The sequence below is a fragment of the Capsicum annuum genome, chromosome 1 (genome assembly GCF_002878395.1).
Source record: "Capsicum annuum cultivar UCD-10X-F1 chromosome 1, UCD10Xv1.1, whole genome shotgun sequence".
Classification (NCBI taxonomy): Eukaryota; Viridiplantae; Streptophyta; class Magnoliopsida; order Solanales; family Solanaceae; genus Capsicum; species Capsicum annuum.
In genome coordinates this window covers 2,766,903-2,786,847 of record NC_061111.1, presented here as the reverse complement: position 1 = coordinate 2,786,847, position 19,945 = coordinate 2,766,903, and the positions used below count along the sequence as shown (strand labels likewise).

At 37.3% G+C, this 19,945-nt stretch overlaps 2 protein-coding genes across 6 annotated transcripts; both read right to left on the bottom strand.

The window, feature by feature from the left end:
- Positions 1-246: 246 nt before the first annotated feature.
- On the bottom strand, positions 247-11,477 carry LOC107864456. 5 transcript variants are annotated; one of them, XM_016710834.2, is made up of 11 exons: positions 11,178-11,212; positions 9,172-9,285; positions 9,004-9,094; positions 6,565-8,915; positions 6,340-6,443; positions 6,016-6,085; positions 3,951-4,745; positions 1,901-2,103; positions 1,501-1,624; positions 1,096-1,308; positions 247-904 (listed from the first exon to the last, which is right to left on the bottom strand). In XM_016710834.2, the coding sequence occupies exons 4-11, from the start codon at positions 8,749-8,751 to the stop codon at positions 761-763; spliced, it is 3,840 nt and encodes a 1,279-aa protein (XP_016566320.1). In that variant the 5' UTR covers positions 8,752-8,915; positions 9,004-9,094; positions 9,172-9,285; positions 11,178-11,212; the 3' UTR covers positions 247-760. The 5 variants fall into 5 exon arrangements, with proteins under 5 accessions (XP_016566320.1, XP_047270297.1, XP_047270301.1 ...); XM_047414341.1 differs by adding an exon at positions 9,386-9,499 and having other exon boundaries at positions 6,565-9,285; positions 11,178-11,315; XM_047414345.1 differs by having other exon boundaries at positions 6,565-9,094; positions 11,178-11,206.
- A 2,767-nt stretch (positions 11,478-14,244) lies between these two features.
- Positions 14,245-18,129, bottom strand: LOC107864432. The gene is made up of 2 exons (XM_016710793.2): positions 16,550-18,129; positions 14,245-16,429 (listed from the first exon to the last, which is right to left on the bottom strand). The coding sequence occupies exons 1-2, from the start codon at positions 17,975-17,977 to the stop codon at positions 14,405-14,407; spliced, it is 3,453 nt and encodes a 1,150-aa protein (XP_016566279.2). The 5' UTR covers positions 17,978-18,129; the 3' UTR covers positions 14,245-14,404.
- Between the last annotated feature and the right edge of the window lie 1,816 nt (positions 18,130-19,945).

Here is a 19,945-nt window from a genome sequence, read left to right as displayed (position 1 = left end):
AATTGCGATGTGGAGATTCAAACCTTCACGGACAAGGTGAAAGTTCAGATAGTCAACCAACAAAGCTACGAAAATTTCACCCTCAACATCGACATCACATTTCATTTTCACTGTTTTCCCAACAACTACCCGGAGCTACATTCAGGTCTTAAAAAAGAAAGGTTCATATATTAAGAACGTCAATCCTGGAACAGATGGAACTTTGTTTCCAAGTTTTTGAACTTGTTCTATTTCGTGTAGATCTGCTGAAAGGAAAGTTCACTCAGCATCAATAAACATCAATCAACGGAAATATACAAAACTTTCGACTTCAGAGCTATTGATTTACATCTGTACTAACTGTACTAATAAAAAGGTAAGTACTTCCATCACTCTCGAACTCAAGTAGGTATACAGGACATGAGAGTGTACAATATCCCAGTCCACCCAGTGCAGCCAACCATCCCATAAAAACTAAAAGAGAATGAAAGAATCGTCACTAGTGAAAGCTCGACAAGCATATCCAAGGTTCTAATTACCACCAGAAATGTACTGGTTTCATGCACACATCTCACTGTTCTGGCTTCTTTGAACAGAATTTCCTCTGTGCGTAAATGCAGTTCAAAAGGTTTGAAACTGTTGTAGAGATGTTGGTGAAACATCAATGCAAGAACTAGGCTATGCAGGGCTCAAGTTAACAACTGATGTTAACTACCTCTCCCGTTGAAAGCCAAAACTACCATAGGAAACTGAAGAGTCGGAACTTTAGTATAGCGGGTTCTTATAGCTGGAAAGAGCCCAAATCATGGCCATGTTGTGTAAGCTTTATTTTTCTTTGACCAACCCATTCTATTCTATAAGAAAGATCAATATTATGAAGAAGCTGTTTAAATCTGTCCATTTCATTCGATGCATTGGTGTTCTCCTGCATGAAAGATGATCAAGGAATAAGGCACGATAACGGAGTAGCAGATATAACTTTGGAATTAGACAAACAAATTTGTCTTGCACAAGTCATTATTGGAGTCATAAGAATCTATATGATAGCAGCATAGCAATGCTTATTCAATATAAGAACTAACGTCTTGTCATAAGAATTGCATCAGGGTTGCATACCTGTGAGTTAGCATCTCCATCTTTTGAGAATACACTTGCCATTATGCTTGACCTATTAGCATTAGGTGAGAATCCCTCCCAAGGTGGGACAAAAATCAGTTTCGTGCACTGGACAGGAACTAGATTCTTGTTAAGTTTCTCCCACCACACAGATCCCGATGAATAGGACCACCATCTTATCATCAACCCAGTCTCAGAAAAAGCAACTAGCCCCTACAAGTAAAACAACATTGTTTCAAACTGTGTAGAATGAACACAATCTCTCAAAAGAAGTGGTAGAGCATCATTGTGCCCAATCAAATGGATAACAAACCCATGCATGCAACAAAACTTGCACAATAACATGGAAACTTTGCAATAACTTAAGCAGGAAGATAATATGAATCAGTTCATCCGGTATGATACCTCTCCATCTGGTGAAAAGCTAAGAGCTGATATTGCAGTAGTCGCAGTCATTCCTGAAGCTCCTCCAAGCAAACTGGGAAATCCTGGGGGTCCACTTGCATCTAAGACTTTTATCTTTGTGATGCTGCATTGGGGTTTAAAACAGAATCAATATTACAAGCATTAGATGAGTAACAGATCTCATATTAACCTAGGTGCTTTTGATCATCGAAGTCAGGTCTCCAAACACGGACCGGACACGGTCAGGAGTGGACAAGGATGGGATTTTGCTTCAGTTCATGTTTGCTACTAAATATTAATAGAACATAGAGGGCAGAAGACCTTTTACTTCATTTCAATCTCAACAAAGCAATGACTCCTCATATGGACACCAGAATATTCAGTTATCATGTTCACTAACCTTTGCATATCATATACCCGAATGCTTGCACTGTTAATTTCTCCAATCGCATCTCCAATAGCTAATCGTGTCACTGGATCATTTAGTGCCACCATAGGGAATATGCGTGCAATTTCCTTCAAGGCCGCCATTGAACTTTGCAAGCAAGTTTTTCGCATGGCTAAGTTACCAGGATCTATTGTCTGTAAAATGAATGTAACCACCTGCAGATCTATCTAGGTGTTAGACATGCTAAATTTGAGAAAAGCTTCAGCGCTAGAGGCACATTTGTCAGGTTATTACAGGGTATATATCAAATTCACTTCTTCTTTTTTTGACAAGGAACAGCAAATTCACTAATCAACAGAAAAATAGAGAGAAAAAGAGGATACAGCATGCCTGCAACCCATTTTCTATTCACTACATCTGATGTGCACATAGCTAAGTCTTCAAGAATCTCCATTAACAATTTCTTAAAGCTGACCAAATTTGAGTTTTATCATTTATGACTCACCACTTGGAAAATGGGTAGAGGAAAGGAGCATCTGAAAAAAGATCTATGATTAACTTTGAGTTTTAATTGAGTTAACCTTTTCCCGGTGGACAGCCAAAATAGGACAGAAATGTAACTGAAAAAGCATGGCACTCTTTGCCAACCTAAATCAGAGAACTCAGTGATCTTGCTATTGAAAGTCGTTACAGGAAAGTAGTAAGACATAACTTAGAAGGGGGAAAATGACGAATTTGTATGCAATGGCAACTGATATGGGAACTCAAGGGCTTCTCTTTCTCCCATACTGTATGGTTCAGATGGATGTGGGTTATATGTAACTTCCTAAGTGAAAAATCATCTAACCTGGTATAACCTCTATTAGGGGCTAAAACAACGAGAAAGTGTTATTTGCAATATTTTGTAGTTCCTGCAGGGCTAAATCTAGCAATTCAATACATACTGCGGAGTGACATTCTCTTCTGTATAGCCAGGTACTATTTAATAGGTCTAAAGCTTGATGTGTGTACACCCTCTTCCTCATAACTTAGTGGCATGTCCCTATGGCAGTGACCTAGGGAGAGAATGCCATAATTTCATGTTGTATTAGTGTCAAACGTACGGCTATTTTTATATTATTTATCCACATCTGGATACTTTGCCTCTACCAGACTCACCCCTTATTGATTTCGGCCTTTTCTTTTGGGGAGGAGAGGGGACCAAAGCAGAATCTTCAAAAGATTAATGGCCCTTTTCATCAGAATGAAACCTAAAATAAGACATGATACCTGACCACGATGTACAATCAAGTCCTTAATCGAAAAAGAAGAATAGGAGACTTCTCAGCTTGTCCACTTTTGGTTCTACAAATTCAAAGATGGTTCATGCAATCTAGAAAGTGAAGGAGGAAGATTGTTTCTCCTTTGCTAACACTATCAACAATGCTATAATTGCACCAAGTTACTCATTTGTCGCTTAAAAGTAGAAAACTAAGGGACAACAGCGTGAAACAGAGATGGGTGCAAGACAAATATGATAGTGAAGCAACAAATAAGGATTCAAACAACAGTCGTACTTTTTCTAGTTACTAATCTATTTTGGTAATCATGAAACAAGTAATAATGTGTCCTATTCATGCCATGTTACTCTAATTTTAAGATTTTCCTCTCTTTATATTTTACTGAGTTCAGCATGAGCTAGTGCCAATGTCAGTGTAACTCAGGTTGGAGGCTGGGGAATGGTGGTCAACAAGACAGAGATAGTGTCAACTTTTTTCAGTTTCTTATTAGCTCTGGAGCATCAGATTCTGACAACCACTTTAAAAGCTGGAAACAACAATTATTGTATTTCTCCAATATCCAAGACCTGGTGGGGCTTATCAAGTATCATAAGTTAATTATGAGATCCTAGTTGTATCATTTGAGGACAAGGGTGTGCAGTAGAAAAGCAGATACATAAGGTAAAACAGCAACAAAAGCACCACATTGTAAGATGATACAGCAGTAACAAGCAACATAAAGTCAGTCCTTTATCTCAAAATCGACTCAATTTAGCAAATAAAGAAGTAGTATCTTAACAAACCTTATCAAGATACTGAACTATGTTTCTTGGAGAACCACGTGCAACCCTAACTATAGTCATGAGGGATACTACATGAACAGGTGAATCAGATGCAGTTGACCAGATCTGGCGTTCTATGACATTCAGAAAGCCCAATACATCAGCCATTGCTAAACTTGGGAGAAGAATTCCAATCAAAGTATCACGAATCCTAACAGATGTTGAAGGATTCTTGGTAGGTGCATTAGCTGATGCACCAGTGACACACTCAATTTGGAAGAATATGTCCCCAATTAGGCGGGGTATTTCAGAACCAATGCATGTCTTCCATGTGCTTTCCATGCCTTCAGCCAGAATTTCTGCGGCAGTGGAGCTGTACTTCTCATTCATCGCCATAACCAACTTCACCAACGGATTAACAGCCAAGCCAACAAGCTTTGGTTTCACAAGGCTGGGATACCAAACCACCAATGCAGCAGCAACGATGATATGAGATGTCATTGCATCTTGGCTCGTGCCCCCAACACAAGAAATCCAATCTTGCATTTCAAATGATTCTAACCATGATCTTATTTCAGATTCTTCATCCTCTGCATTCTCTTCAGTGACAATTTGTTTGTCATCCCTCAAGCAGTTGGTAGGTTCTTCAGCTGGGCCTGAATCATAGTTTCCACATGGTGATACTCCATTCTCATTAACTCTTGGAATATCCCGGCATAGTGGAGGTGGAATGGCTCGTGAAGCAGCACAATGAAATAAGGAACGCGCTGCCATCTTAACATGCTCAGCCTCATCTTGCCAAAAGCTTACCAAAAGCTTCAAAACAGAGATTTCAAATCATTAAGAAATAGTTTTGCCTAAGATTGGTTCTTTAAACAGTAGACATCCCAAAGAACCAATATACCTAACTGTTGCAACAAATAAAGACAAGAACACCCCCAGTAAGCTTTACCTTATCAAAAGAAAAAAAAGGAGAAAAGAAAGCCACCAACGTGGCACGAGTTCTGATGAAAATATAGTTGACAAGTTGCCAGACTAGTCACCAAGGCACAAAGCGCTCACCTCACCCAGTCATGTAATCTAGGCAAGGAACCTTCATTTTCTTTTTCCTTTTGTGTTTTTTTTTTTTTTTAAGGGGGCTAACTGGAAGATTTTTGGAGGGTTCAGCACTAGTATGCAGTATCACATCCGAGTTATAAAACCTACTCACAGTACTGATTTACTGATGCATGTTATAGTAGCATATCTTCCTGAGCCGGGGGTCTATTGGAAACAGCCTCTCTACTTCATCTGAGGTAGTGGTATATACTGCGTACATTTTACCCTCCCCAGACCCCCGTTTGTGGGAATGCACTGGGTATCTTGTTGTTGTTATTGGTATCATAGCATATCTAGGAGTACTTATATTGCTGAAGGAGGAGATGTTACAACTAGAAATATATTTTGTATCAGTCCTCAGACTTGAATTAAGAACCTTGCAATTACAAAAGCAAAACAGAGAAAAGTTTTCCGATATTTTTGTTTTCTGTTAGAATGAGTAGAAATATGAATAGTATATAGAATCCTACTTGGAAAAGGATTGTACTATAGTGTCTATAAATAGGATTTCGATGTAATTATGTAAACACACAACTTCAATAATATTTTTCTCCATTAATTCTCACACCTTCTATTACTGGAAAAACTCAAAGGAACTTGAATCATAACTCAGGCTGATCTTCAGATGGATTTCACTGACTCTGAAAGAAAATTCAAATTGAGCATAGAAATGAGCGGTCCAGAAAGCATTGTAAAAAGAGAGTCTAAAGGTGTCTCGCTTGCTTCTCGTGGAAGGGGACCAGCTATCTGAATTCTGAATTACTGATTAGATAAGGGAAAAGTAGTTATGCAGAAACAAGACCATAACATCAAGGTAATTATTTATGTTCCTTCACATGGTCCTCAAGAAGGAAAAAAGAATCTTAATTAAATCTTGATTGGAAAAAAGAATCTGAATCCACATCCAAAATAGATTTCAGCAGGAATTTTAATCCTCCACCCCCACCCCTAAAAAATGAAAGATTGAGCTATTCAGATGATTTATTACCTGAAGCAGGGGAGGCTTTATATCAGGAACTTTCTCGGCAAAGCTCCGCATGTAAAATGCTGACAAAGAACTAGAAAATACATTTATCATTATGACAGTAGTGTTATAGAATTTCGGTGCCACATGAGGCTTCTACAATGAAATAAGTAATGCAGACAGCGACAGTGGGTACAGTTTGACACGCCATTTCTCTAAAAGATGTTGCTCAAACCCAGTAGGACACAAGAAATAGTAAGAAAAGCTGCAGACGTGAGAGGCTTTTACTTTTCATGATTGATGTCATGACATATAGCATCCAGAAAGAATGCCACAACAATCTCATACCTGCTGGCTGCCTGAAAGGAAGGTGACAAGCTAATCATATGTTGGGCAAGGGACACCATCGTTAGAGATCTCATTGCACAGTACTCTGATGATGATTTCCAAAGCTGTATGTCAATTTTAATTTCTTAGAGGCAAAGAAGTGAGGAGAAGTGTATGTTTCTTTCATTTGGGAGAGGGGGAAGTGAAATTGATATCAATCTAAGGCTAGCAAAACACTCAAAGTACCTCCAGAGTTGAAGTGTCCTCAGGAAATGTCAGAGTCAGCGACCCCCGATCCCCCAAGAGACCAGAAGCTACGAGAAGATTCTGTGGTCTTTTTAGCTTCATTTCAGTCACTAGCAACTTATCAAGTTCGGGATCCACATTCCACATGTGCAAAATAGACAAGCTGAACTGAAGCAGGCATTGTTCAAGCAAGAACATCCATTCAGAATCTCTTGCAGCTTCAATGGAGGGAACACCAGATTTATCATTGATGCTCTGATCACTGGAACTAGGAATGACAGTTTCCTGATCCCTGAAATTAGTCCTCTTAATGGGAGACTCAACCCTTATTTCTTTCACTTGGTTTTTATTCAGATTGGAACTCTCTGCTTTATAGTACTCACCACTCTGACAAAGAGACATCAAAGATGTGAGATCAAATGACAGAGCAGCAACTCCTGGAAAAGGACAAGAACCTTTAACAGGCTGTTTTCTGATTTGCAAGGAAGGGAATGCAGATCGATTAGATCCTGTAGTACTTTCTGATACGCTTTTACTAACAGATATATTTGATGAAGAGATTCCTTTTCCCAGAGTTCGTGACTGAGGTGCTGGAGACTTGGGTTCATCAGTAACAGGGAAAGGCAATGAGGAAGCCGAAGTATTTCCACTTATCATACTGCTATCAGGGAGATCTCTGTCAATTCCCGTGCAAAAATGTTCAAACATTGAGACAGCAGCAGATCCACGAAGGACTCGCTCACGAGCACCTGATTTTACGTCCCAAATGTACAAAACATCTGCATCAGATGTTCCTGTTTGGTTTGCGCACAGACATGCTAGGTAGCCTCTTCTACTATCCCACACAACTTTTGCGGGATAATAAGGGTGACCAGGGAACATTCGCTCTACACGCATGGTATCAAGTGAAGAAAGGGAAACAGATGAGTCTTCCCCAACAGAGAGGAAGCAATTACTCCATGGGCATTCTGTTTGAGATGGTGGAAGAATTATTTGGCGAACTGGAGCAACATGTTGGTGCATTACAATCATGGGACTGCTGGAGTCAAGATCCCACACACGAATGGTACAGTCCATACTTCCAGAGAGTAGAACATAACTGTTGCTACCTCCTTGGCATCTGATCAGCACTCGTTGTGCAGCCAAACACAGTACAGCTCCTGTATGCCCCAAGAGGTAACGTTGAGTGGCATGTGCTTTTGACTCGGGATATGAATTTTGATCATGAAAATCTAATCCTTCAAAGAACATATCAAATCGAACAACTTTTATATCACCATTGTAGAACCCATACACAATAGCCAAAGGCACATAATCTTCAGAAATAACCATTGAAGAAGACACTAGCTCTTTTCTTTCATAAGTTCCATTTTGTTGGCTTAAAACCCTTTCATCAATAGCTTTGGAACAAGTAGCAGCATCTTGCGAGGAAGTTAATTCATCATTCCCACATGTTGTATCTATTTCAACAACCTGCCTAAGAATCTCATTTTCAGGGGTGTTATGGTTACGAGTCCAATCATCAAATAATCTACCTTCACCAGAAAGCCTGCATTCTTGACATTTTATCTCGTTGTTGTCATGCAGCTTAGGCAGTACCCAACATGTCAGACGAGGTTTCCAAATCAACAATTCATTGATAGGAAAAGAAATTGATTCAACACGGAAAAGACAGTTCTTCACTTGCACGAAAGAGATAGATAAGCTCATGCTAGACTCCTGAGAAATGACTGGGATAGCAGCAAAAGGTTCATATTTGAAGATATTATTTGAGTAACATATCCTGTATACTATGGCCGCTCCTTTACCATTCCATACAACAAATTTTTCAATGAATGTGGTACCTGAATCTTCAGAATCAAGCTGATTGTTCTCATCTCCAACAAACATGCCACCAATGGCATGTGTCCTTCCTTCAATAGAGAGCAGATCATCTGAGAAAGATATCTCTCCCACGGAACTTCCACCCTCTAATAAACAAAACATGCAGCACGTACGATATACAAAAGCCAAAACTGGCCCACGATTTGCAAAGGCCACCAGAAGTCCCCTGTCCTTTGACCCACTTACCCAATCCACTTTGCCTGTATCAAACAAGTTACTCTTGGTGGTCATGTTCACCATGCTTGAATCCCACTCCTTTAATATTGGTATACATTGTGATTTACCAGAAGAATCAACCATCATCACTGACTCGGTCAACACATCTCCAAAGGATGAAATTACAGCCACGGATTTCAAAGGCCCAATTGTTAAACTCCCATGAAAAACTGTTTGGACGATAGCAAGCGTATACGTATCAACAATAACTAGTGTGCACTTTACCGGTTTTGCATGTTGTGAGTCTCTATCTGCAAATGTTTCACCCTTCTCAGCAAAACTAAGCGAGTGATGGTCGGATAAATGAACGTGATCAAAGGAACAACAAGCTATACATACATATCTACGATTTTCGGGAAATGATCGAATTAAGTATGGCGTCCCCACCCAGGGAGGCATTTTCCTTCTACGTCTGCATTGTCCACTGTCTCTGCTCCAAATGCACAACACACCATCAGTGCATGCACTTAATAATGCACCACAGTTAGATGAGTTAGAAGTTGATACCGCATTATTTGAATCATCTAATTTCCCATCTCCCAAAACTGTAGTAGGAACACATATCCCAAGATCTGCAATCGGAGCAACATGACCACAAAGCATGGCAACCGGTGTGATTTCCTGAGCCAGAAAAGAAAAGAAAGAAAAAAGGAGAGCTCATATACTTAAACCTTAACAAATACCACAACTACGAAAAGACACAATGTTACTTTACCATTACCTTGTTCAGAAAAGAAAAAAGATCCAATTTCATGCAAATTATCACAATGATTTACTCCCTCCATCCAAATTTGCTCATCTCTTTTCACTTATGAGCTCAATCAAACATAGATTGCTTCATTTATTTAATAATTAAGATATAATTAGATGCAAGAAACATAATATATCCTACAATGTCCAAAAAGAATGGTAAAAATCAAAAGTTCTCTTGGTTTATCTCAAGGACGCAAACTGCAAAAATCATTTTGAGATAGAAGTATACTCTTTTCACTTATGAGCTAAATCAGGCCGCTTAAATAATCTTCTTACGAATAACATTGAAGTATTGGAAAGTACTACAATTTGCAAGTTGCAAACATTCAGAAAAATATGTTAAAATCATAAAGCTAGGTCAAACCTAGTTTAATTCATTTTATAATAAAGCATGGGCACATATACGGCATAGGCTATGGATTTGACCGAACCCGGTAATTTTGGCTCAAGACCTAGGGTAAGAAATCTAGTAAATATGTATAAATATTAAATTCTGGAACCAAGTACTCTCTTCATTTTATATTACTTGACTCCTGTTGCCCTGGTGCACCCTTAAGAAAGCTTTCATTTTTTTTAATTAGAAGTGTATTTTACTAAGCTAACCGTATAAATGGTGCTTGGAACACTAAATTTGACTACTACTACTTTGTGTAGTTATTTAATACTAAGGTTCGTATCGAAAAAAATTAATAAACCTCTCTTGGTTTGCTAAAGTGGCATCCTGAACCAATAAAGTTCAAATCTTGGATCCGCCTCTGACAAATCTACTATCAATGTACAGAAAGAATATTGTAAAAATACTACTATCAACTAAAAATCTCTTCATTCAGCTTATGGAAGCAAATGACACAACTAAAGTCGAGATAGCAACAGGAGCAGATCTAGGAGAGACCGACCCGAACCCCCCAGCAAAAAATTATTATATTGTATATATAAGGTTTTTTAAAAAAAAAATTAGTCTCTATATATAGGTTTTGAATTCCTTTAACACAAGACTGGAGGTTGGCGGGGGTTTAAAATTCACTTTGAAGCTTCAAGCACTATATTTTATTTTTCAAACCCCCTTAGTGAAAATCCTGGATCCGACACTAGATAGACATGATAACTAACAACAATTGTAGCTTTTAGAGAAAATCACAATTAGCTAATGAACAAAATACTGCTTCCTAATTGAACAAAAATGTGATATCAATCAGCTACAGAACAAAATACAGCTTCATAACCAAACAGAAATGTGATATCAATCAGTAAAGGGTAATTAGATCGCGATGAGCTACGAACAGTACGACATCGTAATTCAACTGAAACATGAACATCAGACCTAGATAATGCTAGATTTCAGTAATTTAACGGAGGAAAAAGTTATAACTAACAACAAATTTTAGCGTAGAGAAGATCACAATTAGCTAAAGTACACAATACTACTTCATAACTGAACAAAACTGCGATATCAATCAGTAAAGCTAAACGTAGATCCTGCAATTAGCTAAAAACATATACAACGCCGTAATTAAACTGAAACGAGACCAATAGATTTCAACAATGATACATTTCAGCTTCTACGTTTTTTTCCGAACCAGCTTTCGCGCACCTCAACTAAATCCACAATACGACATCGTAATTTAACAGAAACGTGGATAATAGATTTCAACAATGCTACATTTCAACTTGTCCAGGCCAGTTTTCGCGCACCTCTGAGTAAAAACAGATAGGAAGAAGAAGAGATTTGAGGTATTTAGAGGAGGAGAAAGTGAATTTACCTTAGAAATGAGATTCCACCAGATGATGGAGCCATCGGAACCGCCGGTATAAATAGTCGGAGGGTTATTCAGTGCGGCGACGGCGGTGACTTTGTGAACCGGCGGTGAACCGGACCATATACATGCGATAGATTTACACTTCATTGACTATATGGAATGGATCAACTGTAGTATAATTTCCAATTGAACTTTAAGAAAATTTGGGATTATTAAATTTGGGTTGAAGGTGAGTGAAATTGTTTGAAATGGAAACTACATGGTGACATTCAAACTATTCAAAAATAGTTGTGGGTGTTTTTGTAATAAATATTTTTCTTAAATGTTTTGACACATTGATTTTGGTTGCATCCAAACAAGTCATGAAAGGATTTTTTTTTTTAGATCATAATAATAAAAGGGATTTGGATTTGTTACTCTGCAATTTAATGGAAGTGTGGATCAATGTTATTTAGATTTTTATTATCAAGTAATTTTTAAAATCCAAATTTAAATATTAAGTGTTTTTCTTTTTGTATATATATACTTTATAATCACTTAATGATTAAAATAAATGTGAATGATTAAATTTTATAATAACGTTATAATATCATTAAGGTTATATTTTAAGAGGTCACGGGTTACGGAATAAATATTGATGTATTAAGATTAACGTAACTAATATCAGGTTTGATAGTATTTTAATTGCTACGTATAAAATTGTTTAATTGCTACATATAAAATTGAGGGTACCAATTACTATTAGGCCGGGGCATCAAGCCGAGTGAGTCTAGCCAAGCTCAACGACATTTTCTACATTTTGATCAAGTCCGACCTAAACGGAACTGACTCTTTTCTACTCCCTCCGTTCCAAATTGACATGATACATTAAATAAGAAAAATAATTAATAACATGGCTAATTTATCATAGTGTTCTTATTAAATGATGTTTATATTTTAATTTGAAGAAAAAATAATTAATGCAAAGAGTAAAACATGAAAAAAAAAAATATTTTTTCTTGATTAATGAAAAAGGACAAATAAATAGGAAATCAAATTAGAAAATTTGGGACGGATAATTTAAGATGTAGGGAGTATTAGTTATTACTGTATTGTTTTAAATGGTGCAATATTTTTAGTTATTACTATATTGTTTTAAATGGTGCAATATTTTTACTCAATAATACTACTATATTTTAAAACTTTATAGTGTACTTACAAAAGAAATATATCATATTTAGTTTGATTTGATTTTCATGATTGAAAAATTAATAAAGTTGATTCGATGATAGTAGGCTTAACTTAAAATTTACTTACATTTGAATAAATATTAATAATAATTTACTTGCATTTGTAATTATATAATTGTTAAATTTAACATAATATTTTAAGCTAAAGTTTTCATGTACTTGGTAACTGAGCTTGTTTAAAGAATATTATTTTTTAAATTGAGCCGAATCGAGGCTTGATTGAGCTTAGCTAACCCGAGCTTTTTTTTCGAGACAAGCTGCGTCGACCCGGCTCAGCTCTTTGCCAGCAACAATTACAATGTTATCTGACCACCATTATTGACTAATAAATCCTGCTACTAATAAGCACCATACTCAACCATCACTATGTCAATCAGCAAATCAAGTCATCACCATCACTATCTATCATTTACGATCATCGCAATCAACCATCATTAACAAAACAATACGTGAGATTTTAATATCAATATCGACCTTACTTATAAAGATGTAATCAGTAGTGTCCAGGTTGGATTGAAGCTGCCAACTATTGATGGCGAAAACCTCCGGAAGGATGTTATCTCTTATGTATTCGGGTATAAGAGTCCGTATATAAGAAATACAAACTTTAACACTAGTTCAAGTCCAAGACAAAAACACTTATGAAATTTTGTAATACCTTCAACACTAGATTACGAATAATCTATCTAAGAAGTGTGTTAAGATTCAGAAAAGAGATGAAACAGAACTTAAGACCAAGTCCTCCGAATTCACGGAGTGTCCTTAAGGAATAATTCCCCTCACAGTACCCGAGGTTTTGGAATCTTCCTCCCAGGATAAAATAGCCTTCAATCCAAACAATAGCGGTACCTCAAATTGTTGGATTCAGCGAACTCACTCAACGGTTTGATAGATGACACAGAAAGTTTTTCAAGACAAGAAGAGAGTTTGTATTTCAGAAAATTCATACCTAAACCTGTGGATGAAAGCAGCAGGTTTATATAGTCAACATGTACCTCTTCTGAAAAGTGGCAATGGTTCACTTAAAAGGTGTGATCTTTCTGGAAAAACCATGTCTGTTCGTCCAAGGAATGTGTCTTTTCCGAACAGGCATACCATTTTATGAATCAGTGTGTCATTTCGTTGAAGGGTTGCATCCCTTCGTTTCAGCACTGCACTGTTTCGGAATCTACATGCATGAATATAAATAGAGTATTAAAACACAGAAAAAAGTTGCGTTTCTTCCTTTGGTATTTTTGAACTGAATTTCTGTCAAATAAACTTTGTCTAAAAAAATAAATCTCATCAATCATTTGAAAAATCTGAAGCCGAGCGACGACGACGGCGCGAGTCATCTCTTATTTCTTGCCTCACTTACCATGTGGAGTAAGTGTTCCTTATTTTAAACACTCACAAGTTCTCTTCTTCCACCAATGTAGGAGAAAGAGTGAACTTTTCAATTTGAGAGTACGCTTTCTAAATTAATGTCTCCCTTCTCTCCACCATTTTTCCTCCATTTTTTATTCATACTTTTCATGTACTTTTTGAACCAAACAAAGGAGACTTCCCTGTCAGTATGTAGTTATCAATTTTTTCAAAATTACATACCACCATCTTAGATAGGAGCTTATATATGGGTGGTCTAGAAGATAATTTGAAACATCTAGAACAAGTCTTAACATATTGCCTTCTGACTAAAGTCTTAACATGGATCCCGTTTTGTGAGATTACACTGGGTATAATGTTGTATTGCCTTTTGACTACAATCTTTATAACGTTGTAGTCGAAAGGAAGCAGATACAATGAACTTCTCTACCAATTTTTTGTAGTAAATAAGTTTATAGAAAAACAGCTGAAACAAATACAGAAAAGGATAGCATGTCGTTAGCTTTTATGCAGATAACCACATATCAGTATCATATCGACTAAGAGCAACAATTGCAAGAAGCTTACATATTACTACTATCCCAAAATCTTCTTGTGATTTACAAACTTCCAAACTTTAAGCTAGGCAAAACGGAGTTATGTTTCATTTCCATCCTCAGTTTTACAAATACTGAGATCATCCAATGTGCTGAATTCGCCTAAAAGAGATCCATAGTTATCGATGATTGGTAAGCCAAGTTTCAGGGAAAATTTGACTGCCCTATTACCTGGAAGTTGCACCCATTCTCCCATCCATAAATCTTCGTCATCCTCTTGACCTTCTTGCTTCTCCTCCCTTGCACTAGAATCAGTTGGCATATTGCTTTGCAGCTCAACCTTGTTTGAGATCTGAAGATCGAATTTGTTAGACAGATAATCATAGAAAGCTTCTTCACAAGTGCCTATTTCATGAGAATGAATCCTTTGTTCGGTTCCTCCATTTGATGAATTTGAGACCTGAACAACAATTTCTGATCCACCAGCTGATTCGAGTTCACTATCTACATTTTCATGTCCTTGCTTGATATTGACTAATTTCTCTGATTTCCCATCTTGCTTAGAAAAAGTTTGTTCATTACTACATTGCCGCTTTGCATGGACTAGTTTTTGAAACTCGAGCTTGTTAGATTGATAAACCCGGGAAGCCTCTTCAGCAGTGTTAAAAGTCCCCAGCCAAATTCTTTTCTTACTGATTGGGTTTCTAATCTCAGTTGTGTACTTACCTGAACCCTTTCTCTTGTGAACCCTAAAGTATCGTGTTTCTGTTTCATGGGGATCAAATCTTTTATATCTTCTATCCACTCTAGCAGCATTTAAGGTTTGATCATGATTAGCCACAGGGAAGGATGCCACAACATGTGATTCAGGCTGCTGAACTTGATCACAATTCTTCTTTGGTTTATCCTCCTTATCACTCTGCCGCTCCAATTTCTTAAGCTCAGACTTCTTGGACAAATAAGCTTGCGAAGCCTCTTCAACAGTGTCAAAAGTTCCCAACCATACTTTCTTATGCTTAATTCGGTCTGTAATCACAGCACCATATCTCCCGCTCTTCTGCCTTCGAATTCCACGTAAGCTTCTCTTGGCTGTAGGATCGCGACTTGTAGTAGTATTACCCTCATCATACGATTCTGTGTCATGGACGTTATCCATTAGACATGAGGTTTCTTTAGAACTCTCGGGTTCTTTCCCTGCCGTCTTGCTCTTGTGAACCCCAACGATATGTGTTGTTTTGTGAAAATCGATTCTTTCATTTCTCATACCCACACTAGCAGTATCAAAGGCCTGAACATCGGTCACAGACAAGGACGCCAGTACAACAGGTGATCCAGGCTGCTGAATTCGATCACCATTCTTCTTTGATCTATTATCTTTGTTACGCTGCTGGTTTAATTTCTTCTTCTCAAGCTCAGACTTCTTGGAGAAATAAGCTTGTGAAGCCTCTTCAACAGTGTCAAAAGTGCCCAACCATACTTGCTTACGCCTAATTTTGTCTCTAACGACAGCGCCATACCTCCCATTCTTTTGCCTTCGCACTCCAACTAAGCTTATCTTGCCTGTAGGATTGCAGCTTGTACTAGTATTACATTCAGCAGATGATTCTGTTCCATGAACACTAGCCATCAGACATGGGGTTTCTTTAGAAGATCCGGGCTCTTTCCCTGACATATTGTTCTTGTGAACCTCAACGATATGTGTTGTTTCGTGAGGGTTGATTCTATTCACACCAGCAGTATCCAAGGTCGGATCAATAGCCATAGACAAGCATTGCATAACAGGTGATTCTGGCTGCTGAATTTGATCAAGATTCTCCTTTGGTTTATTGTCCTTATTATCCTGTTGGCTTAGTTTCTCAAACTCAAACTTCTTGGAGAAATAAGCTTGTGAAGCCTCTTCAACAGTGTCAAAAGTTCCCAACCATATTTGCTTATGCCTAATTTTGTCTGTAATCACAGCACCATACTTCCCGGTCTTTTGCCTTCGGATTCCAAGTAAGCTTCTCTTGTCTGTAATCACAGCACCATACCTCCCGTTCTTTTGCCTTCGGATTCCAAGTAAGCTTCTCTTTTCTGTAGGAAGGCAGCTTGTTGTAGTATTACACTCATTGGATGATTCGGTGCCCTGTACATTAGCCATTAGACATGAGGTTACTTTAGAAAATTCTTGTTCTTTGCCTGACCAATTCTTCTTGTGAACCCCAAGTATATGTGTTGTTGTTATATGAGAGTTGATTCTACTCACACTAGCAGTATCCAAGGTTTGATTATTAGCCACAGACAAGCATTGCACACTAGATGATTCAGGCGGCTGGATTTGATCATTACCTACAGACAAGCATTGCATACCAGGTGATTCAGGCTGCTGAATTTGATCATTAGCTACAGACAAGCATCGCACTCTATGTGATTCAGGCTGCTGAATTTGATCATTAGCTACAGACAAGCATTGCGCACCAGGTGATTCAGGCTGCTGAATTTGATCATCAGCTACAGACAAGCATTGCAAACTAGGTGATTCCGGCTGCTGAATTGGATCATTAGCTACAGACAAGCATTGCACACTAGGTGATTCAGGCGGCTGAATTTGATCATTACCTACAGACAAGCATTGCACACTAGGTGATTCAGGCTGCTGAATTTGATCAATATTCTCCTTCGATTTACTCTCCTTATTACCCTGCTGGTTCAAGTTTTCATTCTCCAGCTCCAACTTCTTCGAGAAATAAGCTAGTGAAGCCTCTTCAACAGTGTCAAAAGTGCCCAACCATACTTGCTTACGCCTAATTGTGTCTCTAATGACAGCACCATACCTCCCATTCTTCTGCCTTCGCACTCCAATTAAGCTTATCTCGCCTTTAGAATTGCAGCTTGTACTAGTATTACATTCAACAGACGATTCTGTTCCACGGACACTAGCCATTCCACATGTGGTTTCTTTAGAAGATCCGGGTTCTTCCCCTGACATCTTGTTCTTGTGAACCTCAACGATACGTGTTGTTTCGTGAGAATTGATTCTATTCACACAGGCAGTATCCGAGGTTTGATCATTAGCCATAGACAAGCATTGCACAACAGGTGACTCAGGCTGCTGAATTTGATCACAATTCTCTTCTGGTCTGTCCTCCTTATTACCCTGCTGGTTTAATTTCTCATTCTCAAGCTCCAACTTCTTGTTGAAATAAGCTTGTGAAGCCTCTTCAACAGTGTCAAAAGTACCTAACCATACTTGTTTACGCCTAATTGTGTCTCTAATCACAGCACCATACCTCCCAGTCTTTTGCCTTCTTATACCAATCAAGCTTATCTTGCCTTTACCACTGCTTATACTAGTATTACATTCACCAAATGATTCTATCCCATGGACATTAGACATAATGCATGATGTTTCTTTTCCTTGGAATTTGTGCATGTTAGAACTAAAGCCTTTGAACTCCTCACTACCCAAGAATGTCCCCATGTTTTGCCATTCATTTCCAAATAAGGCCATTTTACTATCAGTTTCTTTGCTTCTTTCAGTAGCAACACTTGTAGTTTGTGCTTTGTGATTTGTGTGTTCTAATGGGATAGTGAACTTTACCTTGTCAACAACAATTTGTGTTATCTTCTGTTTCTTGCAGCTTGTTTCTTCTTCATTTTCATCTGCTAGTAGTCCTTGTTCATCAGTTTCCATGGGAATTATGTTGCAGTGTACATTGAATATTGATGGATTTCTTGGTGAGATAAAAGAGGAAAATGGGATTTTTTATTTTTTTATTTTTTTTTTACTTTTTGGAGTTCTTGATTGAGCAAATTATGAAGTATTTTGCCCCACTGACTACTACTTATCTTTTTCAACAGTGTCAAGTACTACTGTAAAATTTTACTTGACACGTGTTGTTTGATTTTTATTCAATTATTGCATGTTGCCTTGTTATATTAATCTTATTTTAGTCAAAAAGGGCTCTTCTTTTGATATTGTTGACTCATAATTTAGTAGAGTTAGAACGATAGTTTTGGAGTAATTGTTAATAATGTCATGTGCTCAAGAGAAGCTATGGGTATAAAATTTGTAAACAATCACCGACAAGGTAAGATTGCATAAAGTAATAGATTTTTATGATCCAATTTTTTTTTATGAATTTCGTACATAACGAGAGCTTTATCGCTTTAAAGATGCCCTTTTATCATTTAGTAAAGTGCAAAAAGATTTTGGTAATGATAACTTCTCTTTAATAAAGTGCTTTTGTGATGGTAAGGGTCCATTTGGATATACATTTTTTATTCTGAAAAAAAAAAGACAAAAGAAAATTCAAAACGTCTGGTTATTTATTGGATTGTTTTTTCTTTTCTTTTTTTTCGTTTAAAATGAGTTTCACATTTTTGAAAAATGATTTTGACAAGTTTTTGAAGTGAAATTTTTCCTTCACACACAAAGCTTTTATTTTTAACAAAAAGTTCAACACTAAACACAACTTCAACTTCAAATTACCATTTTTCAATCTTCTTTCCATTATTTTTTTTCAAAATAAAAATATCACATTTTTATAATGTCCAAATTCCTACTGTAGTGATTGGAGCATAATCGTTGTCCATACTTAAAATATTTGATTCATTTTATACTTAGAAAAAAATTTTACTTGCAAAATTTTCATTGGTTATCCCTTTGTGGGTAACTTCTTAATGACTTTTTTTTTTATTTCACTTATAAATTATGGATCTTTTAAATCACGATCTAAAAATTTCTTTTGATTGTCCCTTTGTGGGTAACTTCTTCTTAATAACTTTTTTTTATTTCACTTATAATTTATGAATCTTTTAAATCACGATCTAAAAATTTCTTTTGAGCAAATTGTAAATGTTAAACTAAGGTCTAAATTTTGTAAGTTATTGCAAATATGATGCGATAATCTAATGTTTTGATTGTAAGGTTAAGCAATATTTGAGCAAACACATTATACCCGAATTTGATGTTGTCTGACAGGGTATTTCAAAGTTATTTTCTTCTTTTTCAACATGTGAAATGGAGTATAGAGAAACCAGCAAACTGGACCTTATTGTGAGCTTAAAATTGGCCAATATACTTTAACAACCTTTGACATAAATGCAAGGTAAGGTTGCGTATAATAGACCTTTGTGGTCCGGTCCGGTCCTTCCCTGAACCCCGCTAATAGTGGGAGCTTTAGTGAAAAAGTTCAAGGGGATAATAGGATCACTCTAACTATTCGGTTAGCGTCTTTCACTTAATGAATCACGCCTTTTTTTAAAGCATTGCCCGGGGGTCTATCGGAAACAGCCTTTCTACTTCATCAGAGGTAGAGGTATGAACTGCGTACATCTTACCCCCCAGACCCCACTAGGTGGGAATACACTGGGTTTGTTGTTGTTGTTGTTGTTGTTGTTGCTATTCGTGAGTGCAGTTTCGGTGATTCGTGCCATGTTGGATGATCAAGATATGCGGAAGAATAGAGTGAATGAGAAAGATAATGAATTTATAACCGCCAAGGAAAGGGGGTCGGAGAAATAGCTGGGGAGTGAAGTAGTCTTTTGGGAAAATCTCTTATGATAATCATCCACGCTTGAAATGTATCTTAATGCCTGCAAGTTGGACCCATGGCCCTTAAAAAAGGGCAGCCCGATGCACTAAAGCTCCTGCCTCACC